Genomic DNA, 23121 nt, shown 5'->3' on the forward strand with positions numbered 1-23121 from the left:
AGTATACATTAGGTATATATGTTATATATATATATATATATATATATATATATATATATATATATATATATATATATATATATATATGTATATATATATATATATATATATATATATATATATATGTATATATATATATGTGTGTGTGTGTGTGTGTGTGTATGTATGTATGTATGTATGTATGTATGTATATAAAGTATACTGTATATATATACAATATATATATTTGTCTGTGAGTGTGTGTGCATGCATGTATATGTGCGCGCGTGCTAGTAGATGAGGTATATTACTGTTGATGGACTACAGTACTGTGCTTGACATGCGAAGAGATAGAAAGAAATAAAATGAAACCTTTCTCTGCTATCGAAGCTTGTCGGCACTTCGTGCTCGTTATCTGATTTTTTCATGAAACCATAAAGCAAGAATTGAAGGCTGACTGTGCATGTGATCTCTCTTGAATTACCGCCGTAGAAAAAACTGTAATTTAGGTTCACTTGTCTTTTAACCTTTAACCGTATCACCACGTAAAATAAGCAGCCTTCCCTCACACGAGCTATCGTGCAAGCCTAGGGCGTAAGCAGCCTTCCCACACACGAGCTATCGTGCAAGCCTAGGGCATGTCTATGGTGGTTGAGAATCCCATGAGAAATTTCCGCAAGAAAGTACTGTATGTTATTGTGGACGTATATTGGACCTTGTGAGTTTCTTGTATTCTATGCGTCAAGACCAGAGGCTGTCGATGAATAATTTTATTTATCTGTGGGAAACTTAAAGTCGCGGAAGCTCATCAGAGTTTGTGTCGCTTCATTCATTTTCTGCAAGGTCATCTTGTATAAAGGAATTCTTGAATTCTCTGTGTACTCTGCAAGACTTGTCTCGTTCATGTTTAAATAACGCTTTGTTCCTTGCATCTCAGTTGTATTGACTCCACGTCATGCGCTGATGCCATTGAGTTCACTTATTCCTCAGCGTACGCATAGTTACAGTGTAAACAGTTCAACGGTCTGAGACGTCCATAAATCGATGGTCGTTTGCGGGTCCAATGACTTCACCAAATTCCTTTCTTTTCCTTTATTTTATCGCTCGGGTAAATTATCACTTTGTTGTGTGTTTGTCTGGGTTAATAGTGACTTAACTATGTATGCTTTTAGGTGATATATTGCGAGCTTTCTGTATGATAGAATTAGGTTAAGTTGGCAAATTGTATGCCTTGTGTTTGCCTATGCTGTGACTTTCTTTTCTTTTTTTTATTAGTTTACTTGTGCTGATAATTTATTGCTTTCCACAATGGTTAACCTGAATATTTTTTGCTTTTCTCTTTTTTTGCTTTGGCAAATTATGCTTTGGTTCATATAATTTTTTTCTTGTGTTTCTGATAAATTAATTTTTTTCCTGTTTGTTGCTCTTCACTTGCTGGTTCTGATAAATCATTGTCCATACTGCAAAAGCAATACAAAAATAAAGAATAAACTATATAGTATAAAGACAAACAAATGAGACAACTAGCAAAGAATAATAATCACAAATGAGACAACTAGCAAAGATTAATAATCACAAATGAGACAACTAGCAAAGAATAATAATCACGATAAAACAAATAAACTATGAATCTAGAATCATGTGAGCCTGCTCAAAGAAAAAAAAGGATATGTAGCAAGTTTAAGCTTTAGATATTCCAGCGATTAAGTATGGGATGGTGAAGATCATTCCACAATTTGGTCACATCAGGGACATAGGCCTAATATCTTGAAAACTGCAGTTTTGAACCTCACAAAAGAAAATGTAAAACTGTTTGAACTAATTGCGTATATCCAGTGTTACGTGGTGGGTGAGAGTCTTGAAAGATCTGAATATAAAGGATGGTCAGAGTTATGAAAATTGTTTTGCGGCCTTATAGTGAGTGACGATGCCAGAGATTAATGATAAGATATTGGCTAATGTATTTAATGGAACTCGAGTTTTGGTCCAGCAGTTTAAGATGCGAGTCAGGTGTAGAACACCAGACAGGAACAGTGTTCGAAACATAACAGAAGAAAATAACAAAAACATTGCCGCAGGATAGACTGGTCTCCAGAAATCTTGAAGGACTTTCTCAGTGTACCGACTTTTTGTGCATTTGAAAAAGAGCTAGACCGCTTGTAATTCAGAAGTGAATTTGCAATCGAGAGTGACACCTAGCATTTTGGAGGCATTGCAGTTAGTGAAAGAACTAATGTCAGTAAACTTTGGTTGGATGGATTTAGTGATTTAGACCTGCTAACACTAATACTTTGAATTATGTTGTGGGTTAGCTTCATTCCCCATAATTTGCGCCATTCATTGATTTTAACTGTATCTGAATTATTTTATTCGGCAACCACAGATGTACACTCACGAGATTGGGTCGTTGCATAGAGTAGCATCATCCGCATAAACAACAAGGTTGTTTTTAAGGCCAAATCACGCGTTGTGCTGATGTCATAATAAGAATCAGTGGACCAAGAGCACTACCTTGAGCAACTACCCTTTTCAATCATTTAGTTAAAACTCCCCAATATCAATGCTGAGAAATGGTCAACCAGCACCTGTCTGTGCAAGTTCGACTCTCAAGAACTTTTCTGAAGGATCTGATTTCTTTGCGTTCAAAATTTTATGATTTTCATTACTTTCGCCATTCATAATTTATGAAAGATGGTGATTTATGTATAAAAGGCTTCGATTTGATTGTGTTGTTATTATGTTTAGTTGGCATGGTGCCAGCATGTGGTGTTCTTTCTCTACTAGCCCCAGTATATCAGATCAAAGTACATTAACCCTATATAAACGGCTTTCGACAAATAGTCTTTATATTGATCAGTTAGGAAATCGAATCCATTTGGAAGTGAATCCCATTTTTCAGAAATATAATTTCAATAAGAATTAATTATAAATGTGTTCGTTCTCGCTCTGTAAGCTTGTCTTTCTGTTTCTCTTTTGAATTACGTGTTTATGATGTTTCATTGGAATTTTTGTAAGCTCACTGTGAGGGAAAACAAAAAAAAAAAGCTTTTAAATCATCCAAATGTATTAAAACTTCAGCGATAATACTTTATCATGACTCATAAATCTGACGATTTATCATTAACGTTAGGACTTCATTATGAAAATTAACGAGAGATTATGCATCCTGTGGTGTTAGAACTCGGCATTTTCGTTATTTCAAAATCTGACTTTATCGAGTATATTATTAGAACATTGCCTTCTTGATTTTGAAATATGTAACTTAGTGGACCGGTTGGTATTAAATATCAAACCAAATAAAACTGGAAGCGTGTTGATGTAAGAATTTATGTTTTATTCTGTTTATGTGGAAGACATGGAAGGTTAGGCCTTTAGGATAGTTGAAGGGTCAAGGTCTGGGGAGTTGGAAGCATTTACAAGAATCTTAAAAACATGGAAAAGTCATCATTCAAAATCTTGAAAAATAATGATACAAAAATCTTGAAGAAAAATAATTAAACAAGAATCTTAAAGAAAAATCATTACTGGCAGGTAAAGGGAAAGGTTAAGTAATGATTTATGTTCTTGTTTGTTTTGTCTGTGGACAAGATTCTTTACCAAGTAATGATTTATGTTCTTGCTTGTTTTGTTTGTGGACAAGATTCTTTGCCGTGTCAGTGATGAGGTAAGAAAGAATGTAATTCCGAGGGTTTAAGGAGTTGTGGAGTCATGAGATTGCACGTTAGTCTGTATTTTAGATTGTAAAACGGGTGAACATTATTCGAAGAACAGATAGTACTTTCGTCCCAAAGAGAAGAGTTTTTGTCTAAGGAAACTGAAGCTAGAATGAGTAAAGCGATACACAAACCAGCCTTTAGTCATTTTAAGTATTGAAGAGGAAGAGCAAAGGCTTTCAGATTCGCATTAGCAAAACCCACAGAATTGACAACTGATTCTATTCATAGCATTGACTTCATACTACCGGTCGAATGTTTCATACATTTATTTCAGTGAGCCCCAGAACCGCAGTTTCTGTGCCCTTCAAACTTTGAGAGTATCTTGCCATTTAAAGTTTTACATTATGTTTATAGACTCTCTCTCTCTCTCTCTCTCTCTCTCTCTCTCTCTCTCTCTCTCTCTCTCTCTCTCTCTCTCTCTCTCTCTCAATGACTTCTACATTCAGATTTCTCCATTCAACCAAACTGGTTATATCCTTCATTTAATTTTCTGATAAAAATAGCACTTTTTGCTCGTGTTTAATATATAGCACTGTGTGTTTTTATATTAATCCTTGTTATTAGAACTTTTCAGACTGCCCAGATTTTCTTAGATTTACTATAACCCACATTCTTTCCACATTATTGATACTCACACGCCTCCCCCTCCCGGCCCAGGAATTAGGGAGATATTGATTATAGGACCCTTCAGACAAGAATACTCACGGCAGGGGCGACAGGCGAACTATGGGAATCTTAATCTTGTGGTTTTCGGGCTGGGAAATGGAGATCTGAGGAGGGGTGCCTATTTTGGACTGCCTGCTGTCCTTGGCTTTCCAGTTTGGCGAGAGGGAGTTGGCGTCTAGCGTTTTCTGGCTTCCAGCGGAAGCGTTTTTGGACGGCGGAATTGGGGGTAATCTTCCCAGGTCGATTTTGGCTTGCAGGCGCTCTCGCCTTTCCTGGATTGCTTTGAGTCTCTGCAAAGAGAAAGAGAGTTAAATTAAGTATACCTTAGTTAAACCAGACCACTGAGCTGATTAACAGCTCTCCTAGGGCTGGCCCGAAGGATTAGATTTATTTTACGTAACTAAGAACCAATTGGTTACCCAGCTTATTGTGGAATCCGAACCACATTATAACGAGGAATGAATTTCTATCACCAGAAATAAATTCCTCTAATTCTTCACTAGCCGGTCGGAGAGTCGAACGCTGGGCCAACAGCGTGCTAGCCGAGAGTTCTACCCACCCATCCAATGAAGAACTAGGAGAAAGAGAGAGTAAATAGATTGTTAGTAAGGTGCAGGTCTTAGTTGTGTTTGCTTGTATGTGTAGAAATATATGGAAATATTTCAGTGTTTTTGAAATATTTTGACGAATTTACTTTTACTTTGTCAGTCAGCGCATGTTCTCCGAGATTTTCATAAATCAATGAAATCAGATCTAATCAGTGGATATGTAATGTATTTGGTTTCTATGACTGTCGCCAGGAGATGTCAAATGTATTTAAAGATATCCTTGGGTTGGGAAAGACTACTTCTAATTACATTGTAATTTGGTGTACAAAAACTTAACGAATTGCACTCCATTTTCGTTTGCAGTCTCATCCAGGCCCTCCAAGCCCGTTAATTCCGCCATACCCTCATTATTCCCACCAACTGTTGCATGTATATCACTAATAGTAATTATATATATATATATATATATATATATATATATATATATATATATATATATATTATGTAATGAAAAGCCACAAATACCGCTTCATATCGAATTCACTATAGTTTCGGAATAACTTTCACTCTCGGGGAACTAAAATTGATCTGCCCGGCCAGCATTCGAACCTGAGCCTTTTGTTTGGACACACAACACATATGTGTGTGTGTATTTAAAGTCGTATGCATGAATAACTGTATTTATTTATAACAAAGATTTTGCATGTATATTAATTCTTCTAACACTAATGGTTTTGCAGTATTGAGACCACGCGAATGGACAAGAATGAAGGTCATATATTTCATGTAATGTTTTGAAGTATTGAAAGATGGCTTCTTGGTGAGGTTGGTTGTCACGCTAACTAACCAACATGGGTGAATATAAAATGAAGTTCATTAGAATACCACTCCACTTACATAGAATTCTGTGAACTCTTAAAGCCATGTCAGAATTTCATGTTTTCTGTTGTTTCGAACCGATGAAACAAAAAAGTAAAGTCGTAACTTAGCAGCAGGACTTTGTGTGTTTGTTTGTTTCCTGAATTGTGCTTTATTGCACTCTTTATAGAACCTTGTGTATACTTTTGACATAACATAAATCCCGAAAATTAGGTTTTTAATATATAAATCCGTATCTGGCTCATTCTTAAAAACTGGCGTCATCTTTCAGAGGTTTTTGATTGCTTGATTGTATCTGAACTTTTTGGTTGACTTGTTTGGTTTTTATCGGCAATATCGGAACTTTATCTTGAGCTGTTTGGTTGTATCGGAACTTTTGGTTAATATGGTGACTGGCGTCATCTTTTCAGATGTTTCGGAACTTTTTTGATTGACTTGTTTGGTTGTATCTGAACTTTTTTGGTTGACCTGTTTGGTTTTTATCGGAACTTTGTGGGTTGACCTGTTTGGTTGTATCGGAACTTTGTCAGTTGAGCTGTTTGGTTGTATCGGAACTTTTTGGTTGAGCTGTATGGTTGGTGACTGGCGTCATCTTTTCAGATGTTTCGGAACTTTTTTGATTGACTTGTTTGGTTGTATCGGAACTTTGTCAGTTGAGCTGTTTGGTTGTATCGGAACTTTTTGGTTGAGCTGTATGGTTGCATCGGAATTTTTTCGGTTTAGCTGTTTGGTTATATCTGAACTTTTTTTGTGGTTGAGCTGTTCGGGTGTATGTGAACTGTTTTGGTTGAGCTGTTTGGTTGTATTGGAACTTTGTCGGTTAACGTGTTTGGTTGTATCTGAACGCTTTTGGTTGAGCTGTTTGTTGTTTCAGAATGCTTTTGGTTGAGCTGTTTGGTTGTATCGGAACTTTTTCAGTTTACCTGTTTGGTTGTATCAGTACTTTTTTGGTTGAGCTGGTTGATTGTATCAGAGGTTTTTTAGTTGGGCTGTTTGGTTGTATCGGAACTTTGTTGGTTGACCTGTTTGGTTGAATCTGAACTTTTTGGGTTGAGCTGGTTGTTTGTATCAGAACTTTTTTGGTTGAGCTATTTGGTTGTATTGGAACTCTTTTTTGGTTGACCTGTTTGGTTGTATCTGAACTTTTTCGGTTGAGCTATTTGGTTGTATCATAACTTTTTTGGTTGACCTGTTTGGTTGTATCTGAACTTTTTTGGTTGAACTATCTGGTTGTATCGGACCTTTTTTGGTTGACCTGTTTGGTTGTATCGGAACTTTACTGGTTGAGATTTTTGGTTGTATCAGAACTTTTTTGGTTACCTGTTTGGTTGTATCCGAACATTTTTGGTTGAGATGTTTGGTTGTATTGGAACTTTTTCGGTTTGACCTGTTTAATTGTATTTGAACTTTTTTGGTTGAGCTATTTGGTTGTATCGGAACTTTTTCGGTTTGACCTGTTTAATTGTATTTGAACTTTTTTGGTTGAGCTGTTTGGTTGTATCGGAACTTCTTCGGTTGACCTGTTTGGTTGTATCGGAACATTTCGGTTGGCCTGTCTGGTTGTATCGGAACTTTTTCGGTTGACCTATTGGGTTTGACCAAAGGAATATACGACGTTATCACGTAACACCTGGCCTTGACGACCTATTGGTCTCAACACCTGGCCTGTATAGGTCAGATGTTTATAGCCTACGAGAAAAGGTTGGAGAGCGTCATCATTCTAGCGCTGCCATTATGCCGAAACCTGACTTTGTGTTACTGTTCTATTGTGAATTTACGTAAGGCGCATTATGATATTAATTATGGTTATACGTAAATTTTATGTTTGGAAAAGCGAAAAGGTTCTGGAGGTCCCCCTCCCCCCTCTTTCCTAAGGGGAAAAGACAAATAGTAGAGTACATTTTATGTTATATATATATATAATATATATATATATACGTACACACACACACATATTGAGCGCGCGTGTTTGTTTGTCTTTATGGATGCATAACGTCCCACTGGTCAGGCATAAGCTTCCATGTTTTCTAAAGTGATTTTAATGTAATACATTTATTTCCAATTATTTGTCTAATGACTCATCGAAATTCTTATTTTTTTTTTATTTTCTTGTCACTTTTGTTCTCATCGTCTTGAAAACGTGTAGGCTGCATATTTGGGTATAGCCTACAGTAGAACTTATGGTGTTTTGTTGCTTTTTAATTTTCTGACTAAACAAAATGAACTCGAAACTTGTAACTTGCACAGCATGTTGAAATAAGGAATTTCTTACCTCAAGACTATGTAGAAATTGCGCGCGTTCGTCTTCGTAGTCGGTTTGTTGCATTTTAAAGTGATCGAAATAGTTTTTGCACTTCGCACTATCCTGGCTTCATTGCTATCTCACTGGATGAGTTTCGTAACGAATATCACTTTGTCAACTTGGATTGTGTTGAACAAATGGTATTTAAGTAAATATCGTTCCGACATAACTGAGAGTATTGGAAAGGTGTGTCGTTTTGTAATCTCACGGCCGAGTCACGGGAATGTTTCGGGAACGCGTGCAACCAGCGGAGACCCGACTGCTGGAATCGAAGAGGTCCACCCTCCACCTCGCATGATTCGGCACTGACACGAGCGATCGCTGATGAAGATTCATTGCCTTCAGTCAGAATGTCGGGCCAAGAATGATTCGTCGGTCAGGCACTCGTCGACGAACGTCAGAATCGCCTCCGGAATTCTCTTATGGTTTTACCTTTTTCCCAATAATTATCGAGAACTGATTTGTGAAAATAGTTTGCTTTTTTTTAACTGAAAGATCCAAGAAAGAAAAGAGCACGAATAAATAGGTAGACAAGTAAAATTATTTTTTCCAGAAGATTATTGCTGAAGAATGTGAGCGGAAAATTTGTTCGTGTACGGTCGAATAACCTCATGCCTCTTACTTTCTGTAATTCGATTGCCTTGTTTAAAGTAAATTCCCAGTCGGCGCTATCTTTTGGTTTGAATTTATTCATGACAGAATTCGTGGTTGTGTATTGTGTCCATGCGCTGTTAACTGTTTTGATATAAAAATAATGCTTGATTCTGTTATAGTACTTTCATGTATCTCCTTAAGACTAAGAAAAATAAAATTCTAAAAATGTAAATTCACGTAATGTTTGTTGATTTGGATAATTTTTTTTTTTTTTTTTTTTTGTCTTTTAACAAAAATAATTTTTCTCTTGATTTATCATTTGAGGGTACTTATCGATCCATTTTTTAAGAGATCATCATCAGATTCATATTTGTACGGTTCCAGATTCAACTTCATAATAGACTTTCATTTATTCTTGCTTTCCTATGAAATATTCACTTCGACGCAATCTTCGTATGACTGAATTTCTTTCACGTGACCAAGTATGTTGCAAATTGCCAAAGTCTTAGATATATGTCGCATTCCAGGAATATATGATACACGTTTTTGTATAGGATTGAAAACTTACTCCAGAGTGAAGTATGTGTGTTATATGTTTCATATGCATGCGCGGTTGGTATTTTCAAGCTCCAGTGATTCATGTTTTTTAACTGCATTTGTTAGTAAAGCGTGGTTTCTAAAGTTACTGGACAATAGATGTTAAGCTAGCTCAGATGTAGTGCACAAAGAAAATTTGGGTTATTTATGGTTGTGTCCACATTATAGTTATAACATATCTTAAACACTTTGGTACTTTGCCGCACAAACATCGCAAACATGTTGAATACAGGTTAACTACTTATTAGTAATTATAACCATTGCTTCTTGCGATTACACAGCATTGGCTAAAGATTTGTTCCTTATTCACGGTCCTTGCATTTTTTTCAAGATGCTTATAATTTACATGCGATGAGTTGACGACATGTCTTTAGAACATGTTTTCCTGTAGTGTGTATGCATATTGCAACCTTACATAGTAGAGAGAGAGAGAGAGAGAGAGAGAGAGAGAGAGAGAGAGAGAGAGAGAGAGAGAGAGAGAGACCTAGTCTAAGAATTGTTGTGATATGTAAAGTGATAAGAGGTTTACTGTCGGTCAGTATTTGTGGGTTTCATTTACGAACTTATGGAACTTGATGTTTTATTTATCACCTTAAACTGAGACTTTTTTTTTTTTTAGGATGATTGTTTTTCTGCGTGATCTCCAAGTGAATTATGGTACTGTGAAATTCTGTGGCACTGTTAAGGTCCTTAAGAGCATGTCTTGGTTATTGTTTTCTTGGAAAGGCAGCTTAGCTAAATACACATGAACAGTTGTCATGGTAAGGTTGCGCGTAGAGTAGGATATGATTGGGCTTACTAGTGTACTGGGTGTTAAGTGGTATGGCCAGGTCAAGCCCAGCGGGATTCGAATGCGGGGATTCATTGTATTGAAAAGTATGAGGTCAAAGTGGGGCCTTTAGGACGAATTAGTGGACTGGGACTGTTATGATGGAGATTAGGTTCAAGTAACCACTGAAAGGAACAATTTATTAGAATGGCTAACTGAAATGGGTTCCAACTGAAAAGGTAGTTTTCATGGTCAAGTAGTTATATTTTGGATGGGGTTTATGGGAAAGGTGAGGCAAATGAGAAACTATCTGAATGTTTAAATGTATGATAGATGTAAATAATTAGCACTGCATTTTCTGTTAATGACTGATATAGAAAACCACGATTTGAACCAGTCAGAATAGTTTCCACATCCTAAATAAATTCGTCCCCTTTTGTTTTGCTCATAGTATGTCATTTATATCAGACTTATAATGGTTGAGCGCTGGTTATTAACTAACATTAAGGAAATGACTTCTGGGTGATACCTGGCTCAATTACTCTGAAATTAGGGGGAGTCCCGTAACTGTGCCTTAGAATTTTTTTGCAGTCTTAGAAAGCCACGGAAGGTCCATTGCACAATTATATTTATTTTTTATCTTATCGCAAGTTGCTGACTGACGCGAAGGTAATTCATTTGTGCCAAGTCATGAATTGAAATATGCTCTTAAATATTAGGCCCTGTAGGGTGGTAGTGCCGTCAGTGCACCTCATGCGGTGTACTGTAGGCATTACTCAAGCTTCTTTGCAGCGTCCCTTCGGCCCTTAGCTGCAACCCTTTTCATTCCTTTTACGTTACCTCCGTTCATATTCTTTTTTTTCCTCTTTACTTTCCACCCTCTCTTAACAAATGATTCACATTGCAACTACGAGGTTTCCTTACTGTTACACCTTCAAAACCGTTTTACTCACAGATCCCAGCGATTGGCCTTTAGCCTAAATTATACTCTGTTTTTAAATACTAGTGCTTAGAAGGACTCCCAGTAGTTACTGTAATTATTTTAAAGTAAGATGAATCGTGTGTTCAAGAGCATATGAGCTTCTTTCCGTAAAACATTCACACCATTATTAAAAAAACGGGGCAAGGCATTATTTAAAAGTAAATATTGTAGTCTTTCGTGTAGTTAAGGGTTTAGATATCCAAAAATTTATCGTTCTCACTTGAAGGTTTCCAAACTAGCTCAAGATTGTTACAGGCCAGCTTTAAAAAATATTCTGCTATTAAGATTGTACAGATTTTGTGTCGTAAAGAATCTTCCAGATATTTAGTTCTGTTCTTTTCCTGCTTTTGAAAGGTTCACAGTTGGATTTAGTCATAGTTTATGACCGGCTAATGGTTACTTTACTTAGGATTACTTTTAAATTCTAAATTGCTATGTTGCGAAGTTAGTAAGTTTATTGCAGTGAACCAGACGCGACTTATTTTACTTTTGCAACTCTGGAAATACCTTGGATACCTTTATTATCATGAAACTGTGGGATTTGTTGCAGTATTTGTTGATCGAAGTCACGACATAATAAGTATATATATCCGTGCGCATGCGCAAATATTTATAGACTAGACTGAGTTCTAGGATTGCTCTTCTTTATTAAAACATTTAGATTAAAAGAGTTATCACCGTTGAATACACACACACATGTATACATGTATGTATATATAGGTATAATATATGTTTGAATATATGTGTGTGTGTTTTACATACGTGTGTGAGTGTTTGTGTTATATATATATATATATATATATATATATATATATATATATATATATATATTATATTATATATACATATATATATATATATATATATATATATATATATATATATATATATATAGTAGCGGATTACGTCTCAAAATATGTGCTGTCGTTCCTTATTTGCGGAACCGTTGTTGTAATACGCATACCAAAAGAGATGTGTAATTGACGATCGAATCTTCGGGCAATCAATCTCATCACTTACTTCGCCTATTTGTAAATCCTCTCCCTTTGCTCCTCCTCCGCCGTCAACCCCGCTGCTCCCACTCGCCTTCTTGGTGGTGCCCTTGGGGCGAGCGATGAGGGCCGGCGTCGTCGGGTTCTTGCTCTTGGAGTATCGCCTGCTGCTGTTCATGCCAGCAGGCGATAGGATGATCTGCGTCGGATGTCGGTCCATGGTCGCTCGGGACGGTTCCTGCTCCTCCGCCGCCTTTGCCGCAGCAACCGTTGCGGCGCGGCAAAGGCATCAGTAAGTCAGGACCGATCTGGGTGCCCTTGGACGGGAGGCCGAGGGACGACGGTCTCCCGGCGTGTTAGTAAGGCAGGTTGGAGGAGTGGATGGTTTCGGGAGTCGGGCAGTGATCCTTGAAGGCCATAGTTTTGGATTTCTGGGAATATCCTGTAGAGGGATAAAGAACGATTGGGTGAATGTCATTTTAAGGCTTTTGATTTCAGATTTTAATTTCTTACATTCGTCTGTTACTTAACTTTCATAAATAGAAATTATAACGACACTAAATAGATAAATGTGAAATGTTCATAATAGGTAATTAAGACGGTTAAAATTATAAGTAAGTATATCTTCTACATTATATCCATGGAAACAAACATGTCAGTGTTTTATTAGTTTAAAATTGACTCATATATACAGCATTAGTGTTAAACCTTGGTGTGTCTTCTTTCTCTATAATTAGCGTAAATTTAACGGACACTGTCCTTATTGTGGCTGTCACGGAAATGGCTCTTTTGTAAAACCACGGAATAGCTAGCTCCTCACCTCTTCCCCCGCTTATAGCCATCACTCCACACCCACACCCATTATCATATCATGCAACGTTCAAGGACTTTTGAATGAGTGTTTTTCCTCATTGCCACGGTCCCGTTGAAAAGGACGATGTGCCTGACCCCTGTATTGTTGTTGATAGGAAGGTTCCAGTCCCCCTGACTAATAGTAGTTAATGCTATATATCTTCATTTTCATGATCTTGGGTCACGGAACTTCGTGGGCCGGGCAGTGAAGATGGCGCACGGCCCTACGTTCGCTGGTAAAATACGGTATGCTCTTTTCATCCCAAGATTCATTGGCACGAGGCTTTTGTTCTGGTGATATGAATGGGTGGCGATCGGTGCCACTGTGCACGAGTCTCTCGTCATGGTGAATATATATTTGTGTCAGCATAAGGATTTGCATCTAACATTGTTCCCGGTGTTGTTTCATTATTATTATTCATTCATTTACAGCGCAAAATATGTCTCTCTCTCTCTCTCTCTCTCTCTCTCTCTCTCTCTCTCTCTCTCTCTCTCTCTCTCTCAGAAAATTTATTCGTTGCGCCTCCCTGATTTAGATCCACGCAGTTTTAGTTATAAATTCATGTTTTGATATTTTAAATATCTAAATGTTATAGCAGGAAGATCATAATGTATAAATTTTTGTGAATTTCCGTATCCATGAACATTTTTCATTTTTTTTTTTTTTGTCTTTCAGTTTCGTAGACAGTAGAGCCACTCCAATTTTAGCCCCTTGTGTTTCATCGGCAAAAAATATGAAAGCTCCCCGGAATCATACGAAATCAACAACAAAAGTAATGGGGTAAACCGTGTTTCAAGTTGGAAAAAAATTGTGTTGATACTCATTCAATCTCGTTCAGTTTTTATGTCTTATTTTTACCTTAAAGGTTGTGGCTTTTATGCTGATATTTCGTACTCAGTAGCTACGTGATTCACTTGATTTATGTGTTTTTGAGGTGCTGTAGTTGAACCACACTAAGTCAAGTAACTTACAAGGGGAAGTATGCGCCGATGTTTTATATCATTTTAGGTATTTTCTGACTTCCTTGGCGTGAAAGAAGTTGTTGAAACGGCACGCAGTATTCTTCCTTAGAGCAATTCTGATTTTATGGATTTTTGGCACTTCCTACGAAATTGCGGTACTTCTCTTGGAGAACTATACTAGATCATCAATCAGTTGTAGAAACATTAATGGATAATTTAGGTCGTGAAAGGTCAGATGATCTAGGAAAGTGGTTCATGTCAAGCAGTATCACATTCAGTGGACTGATTTCTTGATCGTATAGGTACATTTGCGTCACCTTTGGCAGTCTGTTACGCCAGCGGTATCACATTCAGTGGACTGATTTCTTGATCGTATAGGTACATTTGCATCACCTTTGGCAGTCTGTTACGCCAGCGGTATCTTTTATATTTGGTTTACAATAGTTTTTATTCTAATTTTTAGTGCTGTGATAGGTAGATCTCCGCTGTCTTTCGATGTAAATGAATTTAATGTCTGTATATTTTCCATCCTTGACATTCTCTGCCCTGACGCCATTTTACCATAAAATTAAACAGCAAAGCATTATTCAAGAATGTTTACTGTTCTTCACTTTACACTCTACAGCAATGAGTGTATACATATACCCTTATTTGTTGATATGGAGACTGAAATAATAACTCCAAATGATAGTCTGTAATTAACGAATTGCTTAGAAGATGGACTACCCTGATTATGAATGATCACGTTTTGCCTAAAATTTATTTTGTATGTTATCTACATCATGGCTTCTGTAACCTTAAAAGTTTATAATCAGTCAGGTGCATCATTGGTATCTGGGTAATTTTTCTTTATATTGACTGTAGGATGCGCCAGGAATACTATTTATTTTAGGTGGGTATTAAGTTTTCGTGGAAGATGTATTATATTCACATACATTAGTTTACATATGATGTGCGAAAGAATTAAGGAAATACAGTTTAATATGACAAGATTTTTATTGCGAAAAGAAAAGAAGGAAAGCAAATAACCGGTGGACCTGTATTTTTTTAGGTTTGCCATACCTAGTTCATAAACTGAGGTTAATGTAACTGCAGGCTCAAAAATGACAGGAGAGCCCAATTGTTTAGAGGTTAAGTGGGCGCTTGTCTGTTGAAAATATTCAACTCACACAAGCCAACAAATTTATTGATATACCAAGATCAGAGGCTGGTCTGGTGACAGAGGGCACATTGAGAATGCGTTTGAATTCGTAATATATCTATAAATGGAAAGTGATGTTGGATGCGTTTGAATTCGTAATATATCTATAAATGGAAAGTGATGTTGGTTTTCATGGTGCTGAACTTAATAGACGATGTTTGTAGTCGGTATTCAGTATCGGCTGGACAGTCAATTCTGACGCAGGTTACCGGCTTGAAGAGAAGAGGCTAAGTTTAGGCAGAGCTACTGTTACATACCAGATTTTGCATGGATTTGGGGAAGAATCAGGAAAGCTGTGTGTTTAAGGGAAAGAAGTCCTTCCCGGTAACCTTTTTCCCCTGGGGGTCCATTTGTAAGGCAACTTGTTCTCAAGTTTGAGGGTACGTGATGATTCAAGGTTATACTATTGAGCATTTATCATTATTAGAAAGTGTATCGTTTATACTTTATTGAAGTTTCTGGCTGTGATTTACTGTCCTAAGAGCTCGCCTCTGAGGTTAATATAGAGTGAAATTATGAAATGCTAAAGCAATTTGGGATGATGTTAAAAATTTTCAACTAAATTTTTCTTCATTTGAGAGGGTTCTAGCGAATGTGTTAATATTCTTAATTACTGAGGGCACATTCATATTTATCTTGCAGTTGATAGTAAAACTTTTATAAGATCCGAAGGTCTGTGAAAAGTTGGTTACATGACAACTTGAATTTTCTGTCTTCTGTGATGCAGTGAACTAAGCGCGTAAGTAATATAAATGCCTTTCAGCTTGTTTTTGAGGATGAAAAACTCACTTTACTCTGGTGTATAACTGCCATGAAAATAGTCTAGATAAAAGGGTGCGAGTACGGGGAAAAGATAGCGTGCAACTGTTGAAACAAGGATTTAATGGCCTGGAAGATTTTGTATCACAAATGTTTAGAAATCTGAAAGGAAAGCTTCCATAGATACAGGAACAATGCAATAAAAAATAGTTTTTGAACAATACATCTATTTATCAACATTTTTTATGTATTATAGTCCAGAATAATATCAGGTTTAAAAGGTTTATCTTTTTGTATTTTATTGTCTTATTGTGAAATGCTCAGTAAGATAACAGCCTTGTTTACATTTGGGACATAACTGCTAGACTTTGTTGAATAAAGTTAACGATGGAGGTATTTCGTGTTTAATCTTCCTCAGTGTTTTTGATTTATATACATACATATTTTAGAACATTCTGGCGTTAAAAATACAAATTACAAAAAAATTTTCTGAAAAAAAAGAAAAAATTAATTAGTGACACGGAGCACCAGCGGGATCCCGGCGCACACTCCGGTAGTAACTTTTTAGCTGTCGTTTCCATATAACTGGAGATTCTTAGCTCATATTTTTCATGAGCATAAATACTCCACCAACAATAAAATTCAAGAGATATGTGATCTTTAGAATTCAAAACATGAAAATAACTAAACTGTAAAAGTGTGCAAGGTCTCCAGGCAGAGCTAGAAAAAAGCTTTAGAAACGGGGGAAGTGAATTAAAGGAATCTTTATAGTTTCTGGGTGAAAACATCGTGAACTGATAGGTTAGTAGGTCACAGCAAATTGAAACTTGCATAATCCATCACGATGGACGTAAAAGTCAGTCACGCCAGCATCACCCAAGGCGAAGTTTCTTCCGTTTCCTCTGTCTTCTCTCCCATCACACTCTGCAAATCATTTTTATTGGAATTTAATTAAACCTCGCACTTCTGTCATTGTTAGGGTGCCCAAGGTGTTTCCAACTTGACTAGGAGTGATTACATTGTCATACGGCTGAACCTGTCTGAAAATTTAGAGGAGTTCAGATCTTTGCAGCGTCCCTACGGCCTCTAGCTGCAACCTCTTTGATTCGTTTCATTATACCTCCGTTCATATTTTGCTTCATCCATCTTACTTTCCACCCTCTCCGAACAATCGTTTCAACAGTATTTTCAGCGCTGAATGACCTCACAGGTCCCAGCGCTTGGTCTTTGACTTAAATTTTACATTCCAGTTCCGATTTATATTTCGACACCGTAAAAACTTAACATCTCAGGTATTAAAGTTTTAGGTTGGACTTGTTTGTGCATGTTTCGGATATTGCTTCATATAGAGGGCGCTGCTTCTTTTCTCTCCCTTATTGAGAGGATTTATTTTAGGAAGTTTGTTTATTTAATGACGCTCCTCACATCATCTCTCGATCTTTTTCATCGCCGGCGTAAGGTTGCTTTTCTGGTTTTTTTATAGGTAGTTTCGTTCACTATCCTGTTTTTCTAGGGTAAAGAATGTCTATTCGTCCATGTTTACATATATACATATGTGTACATACATATACTGTATATGTGTGTATATATGTTATATATATGTATGTGTATGTATGTATGTATATACAGTATATACACATGTGTTTATGTGTTTTATACTTTTTTGAGTATACGGCTTTTCCCCTTTAGTGGACATGACAGCAGAAGGGTTGAGCCTTCGTGTTCTAAACAAGTATTTGTATAAAAAGTTGCTTTTTTTTCAATTCCAGCAGACGGTGGTACTCATCCACAGTGCTCTGCCAGTTAAACGCTACCCATTATATATATATATATATATATATATATATATATATATATATATATATATATATATATATATATATATATGTGTGTGTGTGTGTGTGTGTGTGTGTGTGTGTGTGTGTATTGAATTCGATATTAATTGATATTTGTAGCTTACTTGACCGTCTATCATGGTATCATAACTAAGGACCCATGTTCGTTGCCTGGCCGAGCAATTGCAGTTATTCATAAAGCCCATTGGGTCTTGGTCGTAAGTTATTCTCAAGGTATAGTTGATTCGATATTAAGCTATATTAGTAGCTTGATATATTAGAGTATAAAAATTCACGAGTGTTTAAGTGACAAAACTAAATACGTGTGTAGCTAGTGTCTTGCATATTGTCCTTTTATATTTTCTGGCATTGTTTTCGTATTTTCGTTGTTCCCGTATAATAATTTTGAGCAGATTTCGTCGGATCCATTAGAGGTATTCCAATTCATGATTCACTTATCTGTATAGTTATGTGGTGACTGTAAAGGTAACACAGCTTGCTATCCGAAAGACTTATCGACTGACACCAATATAGAGGTCCAAGGACGCAGAAATCAGTTTGTTCACTTCCTTCGTCCACTTTTTGGATTTTAATTTTCTCGTGCTTTTGTATTTTTATTTTTCATTGCCTTAGCTTTCTCATTAATGTGAGGAAAGCTGGGTAAAATGAACTTCGTATATTGAGCAAACTTGTTTATTTTCTTTAATTATTAATCTAGGTAAATATTTGTGTCGAACCTTTCGGGAAAGAGATTCATTCAATACCTTGAACCTTAGGCATGACAAACATGTTACTGGATTTCAAGGTCTGAAGATATACGCATAGGGACGCTTTGGTACTGAGAGAGAAATTGATTGAAATTAATTTAGTTTAGAAAAATAACTTTGGCCTTTTAGCCCTGCATCATATCCCTTTCTTGATAGTATAGGTAGTATATTAATTAACTGACAGAACTTCATGTGGAATTTATTATTGATATTTTCCTCAGCGCATTTGTAAAGTCTTAGCAGATACTGTCCAAAAGATAGAGGTGATTTTTATCAACGAAGCATCTGTATTATCGTAAAAACTTGTGAACATTTTTTGTGTCGTTTAACGAGGTTCCGTATGTTGGGTAAGCCTTTTGGCTCAATACTTACCGTGTTGAAGGTATATATTCCAAGAACTGAGGAATAAAAGCTGAGGTGAATGGCCTGAGATCATGATAACTATTGCTAAAAATCCTACTCACTGCATTTATCTGATTGTGAAGATCATGTGTTTTTTATATGTTCATTAATTTTTTTCATTTTTCATCTTCAAGTGAATTTCCATTTGTGATTGCATCAGAGGAGTTCTTTAGTAAAACCAGCCTTCTAAATAAGAACTGTGAGACTGAATAGAAAATGATGAAAATCTGATTGAACTGAAACAAATAATGTTAAGAAACTGGATAATTCAGGATTTCTGTTACCTATAATCCCCATCCCTTGGAATGTGTGTGAATAAGCTTGTATGACGACGTAGAATTTATATATATTGATTATCAGACTCATGTAAGATACAGTTAGGCTGATCATATGCGGCGTTGTTTTCGGTCTTCCACTTGAATACTACAGTAGTTTTGGTATAGGGTTTTCTTGGCTGCTTAGCAATGCATATTTCCATTTGTAGTGATAAGGAATCTCAAGTAAAGATCTCATTTTGGTCAATTGGATTCCACGTTCATTTTAAAACACTTAGTTGCAGGACTAACATGTCTGATCTAAAGTAAACCCTTTCTCTGTTCTGTGAACGCAGCATTTACATGACAATGAAGGACAGCATGTGTTGATGAACGACTGCATATCACAGTGAAGAACTCTTCACAATGAGATTATCTTGTAGATGCTAGCAAGTTACAGTGGACCCCGTAGGAGGGTACGGCTGTCAATGCACCTCTTAAGGTTCTTTGCAGCGCCCCTAACTGCAACTCATTTCTTTCCTTTAATTGTACCTCTGTTCATATTCTCTTTCTTCATCTTACTTTCCACCCCCTCCTAACAATTGTTTCATTCTGCAACCGAGAGGTTTTCCTCATGTTATACCTTGAAAACCTTTCTACTCTCAATTCCCCTCTCAGCTGTGCATGGCATAGGTCCCAGCGCGGAGCCTTTGGCCAAAATTCTATATTCTATTCTGTTCTACAATACAGTAGGTGAGGATACGATACAAACGGCATACGATTACAGTCAGGTAGGATATGCTTCTATAAATTACGCACTATTGCAGTAGAGGAGGATACGCTTCTGGGAATGGCAAAGATTACAGTGAAGGAAGGTATATATTTACAGAGGGAAATGTTATTATAAATAGCAAGCAAGCATACAACATAGAAAACTTCGGTCTATAAACCGTTGCTAGAAGTGGGATGTTAGTTGGCTTAGAAGATTTATTTGGTAGTTCATATACGGTTAAAAAAAATTAATCTGTTTGTAGTCCAGTTTTCGTATATCATGTTATTCTTCCGAACCTTTAATTTTTTTTTCTATTTTAAGGATGTTTGCATATGTAGGTATCTTATTCAAATAGTCCGATAAAAATTTGCATAGGGATATAAATGAAAGTTGAGTTTTTTGGGAGTTTGAATAGTCTGCTTTTCCTTTTTATTTTAGCTGTTTGTCACACTGATATTTTTCCTGTTGATGTTTGTGTGTGTAGAGCGTGTGCGCTTTCGTGAGTGTATGCAGAGTGCATTTGTCTTTAAACAAAATTGTGCATGTTTGTTTATATGTGTACATGTACAGTATTTTATTTAAGGAAAGCAAACCCAAGGGATAAATTTTTTCTCAAGCTTCTTGAAACTAAAAGACAGGTTTTTACGGTCAAGGTAACGAAGAAATTGACTAAAATTTGTTATTTCTCTTTATAGTGCAATAACAATGTACTCTTTTTCCAGCTTTGAGGTATTGTTATACCTCAAAAAAATTTAATATTGTAAAAATTAAATTAAAGAAAGTTTGGACAACATAAAAATCAATGGCGTACTTTTAAAATCGCATGACACCTAATGCCACGGTCAACAGAAGTTGTTATGGTGAACCTTACCTATCGGAACGTGGGTAGAGATTCAAATAATTAATAACAGTGAAATGCTAACTTTTGGCATAGTGGTGTGTGCGCTCAGGTATTTTATAAAAAGTATGTATAGATTTTTGGGGCATATAAAGCCGCTGAGCGACCGATGTTTCTGTACAGTTTTGTGGGTGGTCCTATACTTTTATTAGATTAGCGAAATTGCTAAACGTTTGTCGTTTTTGTGTGTCATTTATTCAACTTCAAGAGTCATAATGCTCTTCACCGTAGAAATCCTTTAGGTCTAACAGTTGTGAAAAGGAGTTAGATGAGTTTCTCAAGAAAGAAAGAAAGTTTTATTATTGCTCAGTCTGCTTTGTCTAGACAAAATGTTGAAAAAAAGACTTGGTCTTTGAAGGTGGTGTCACACGGAAGATTTTTTTCCCTTCCGAAATCACGCGATCCTGACTGTGTCGTAGCACCTTACTATCCATTTCAGGACCGCGAGTCATCGTTTTTCTCAAATATCTTTCAAACTAATTGTTTGATCGAAATGGTACTTTGACATAGTGTACAATACACCTCCCGCTAATTTTTTGGTAATACAGTGCATTGTCAATGGTCTTATGTTAAGGCGTTTACTCTTGACTTTTAAAGGTAAAGTTGCATGAGTCAGCAGGCCTAAACTACGCAATCGAACGTCCGCCATCCCCCATAACAGGAAAGGGGAGTGGAGATGGGGAGGCCAGGAAAGTAGGTTGAGGGGGGGATGAGGAGGGGAAGGGAGAGGGAGGGACGGGATGGGGATAAAGGACGTTCGAATGCATAGTTTGGCGATGCTTGGCAACACCATGTAAGTCAACAGTAAACGCCGTAACTAAAACCATTTGACAATGCACTATATCACCAAAAATTAGCGGGAGGTGTCTTGTACACTGTGTGAAAATAGCATTTCGACCAAATAATTAGTTCGAAAGATATTTGAGAAAAACGATGACTCGCGGTCCCTGAAATGGATAGTAGGTCCAGATATTAGACCAAGATCCAAAACTACCAATAAATGCACCAAGATATGCTTACTATATCACATTTTTTTATATCCATTTCGTAAACCTCAGAATTATCAATTACAATTTTTTTTTTTTTTTTTTTTTTTTTTTTTAGTCTTCTGTAAAAGAAAACTATTGAGATGGCTTTTTCTGTCCATCCGCACTTTTACTGTCCACCCTCAGATCTTAAAAACTACTGAGGCTAGATGGGTGCAAATTGGTATGTTGATCATCCACCCTCCGATCATCAAACATAGTGGCACCACTATAGGTGCCAACAACACAGGCCACCACCGGACCGTGGCTGAAAGTTTCCTGGGACGCGGCTGAGAGTTTCATGGTCCGTGGCTGAGAGTTTCATACAGTATTATACGCCGAAGAAACTTTGGCGCATTTTATATTTGTTTTTGTCGGGATGAATGGCGGGGTGCTGTAGATTTGACTGAAAAAGACTGCAGCTTATATGCTTTTAGGCTTATCCTATACTAAGCTGACAGCTATTGTTTTGCAACAAGTTATAAGTTGTAATTAGTTCTATAATATAACATGCGTGTAACTACTTCGCATCTGTTGAACTCATTTAAATGGAGCGTGCTGGAGAGGCTACAGTATTCTTCCCACGCAAAGGAGTCGATCTTTGCCAGCAAGATGACGAACATGACTGTCTTCACCTTTGCGATTGGTATAAACTCTGACTGGACTGAAAGATGCCGGAAATTGGGCCTTTGTGACAGCGTCTTTAGATACTGTTGAATTGAAAAAACTCGTTAAATATATATATATATATATATATATATATATATATATATATATATATATATATATATATATATATATATATATATATATATATATAGCTTAGTGTAAGGAGTCAGGAGTCAATCCATATTAATAACCATCAATAAGGGGTAGAGGACACACACAGATGTACAAACTGTCTTTATTCCAACGTTTCGTAATTATCCATTTAATTACATCATCAGGACTGTTAAAATGAAACAAAATTCCTTGTAAAATCGTAAAAACTAAAAATTAAGAATTTAAACATTTTACCTTTTTAAGTTCTTAATTTTTAATTTTTAAATTCTTAATTTTTAGTTTTTACGATTTTACAAGGAATTTTATGTTTCATTTTAACAGCCCTGATGATGTAATTAAATGGATAATTACGAAACGCTGGAATAAAGACAGGTTGTACATCTGTGTGTGTCCTCTACCCCTTATTGATGGTTATATATATATATATATATATATATATATATATATATATATATATATATATATATATATATATATATATATGTGTGTGTGTGTGTGTGTGTGTGTGTGTGTGTGTACATATATAGTGTACATATATATAATATATGTACACTTATAAGTGTATATCTTCATCTTTCTATGCATC

General features: G+C 36.3%; 2 protein-coding genes across 4 annotated transcripts in view; one reads left to right on the plus strand and one right to left on the minus strand.

Annotated features, from left to right (window-relative positions):
• LOC136838821 (uncharacterized) overlaps positions 1-23121 on the plus strand; it is a 93481-nt gene that overhangs the window by 42103 nt on the left and 28257 nt on the right. The gene's annotated exons all lie outside the window — the stretch shown is intronic.
• The window catches only part of LOC136838819 (importin subunit alpha-3-like), a 45129-nt gene that overhangs the window by 16525 nt on the left and 5483 nt on the right, over positions 1-23121 (minus strand). For both annotated transcript variants that reach the window (XM_067104434.1, XM_067104435.1), the window contains exons 3-4: positions 12053-12466; positions 4401-4651 (exon numbers count right to left, since the gene is read on the minus strand). In XM_067104434.1, coding sequence (XP_066960535.1) covers positions 4401-4651; positions 12053-12244 — 443 coding nt within the window. In that variant the 5' untranslated portion in view covers positions 12245-12466. The remainder of the gene's footprint in view (positions 1-4400; positions 4652-12052; positions 12467-23121) is intronic.

Source organism: Macrobrachium rosenbergii, chromosome 5, assembly GCF_040412425.1.
Source record: "Macrobrachium rosenbergii isolate ZJJX-2024 chromosome 5, ASM4041242v1, whole genome shotgun sequence".
Lineage (NCBI taxonomy): Eukaryota > Metazoa > Arthropoda > Malacostraca > Decapoda > Palaemonidae > Macrobrachium > Macrobrachium rosenbergii.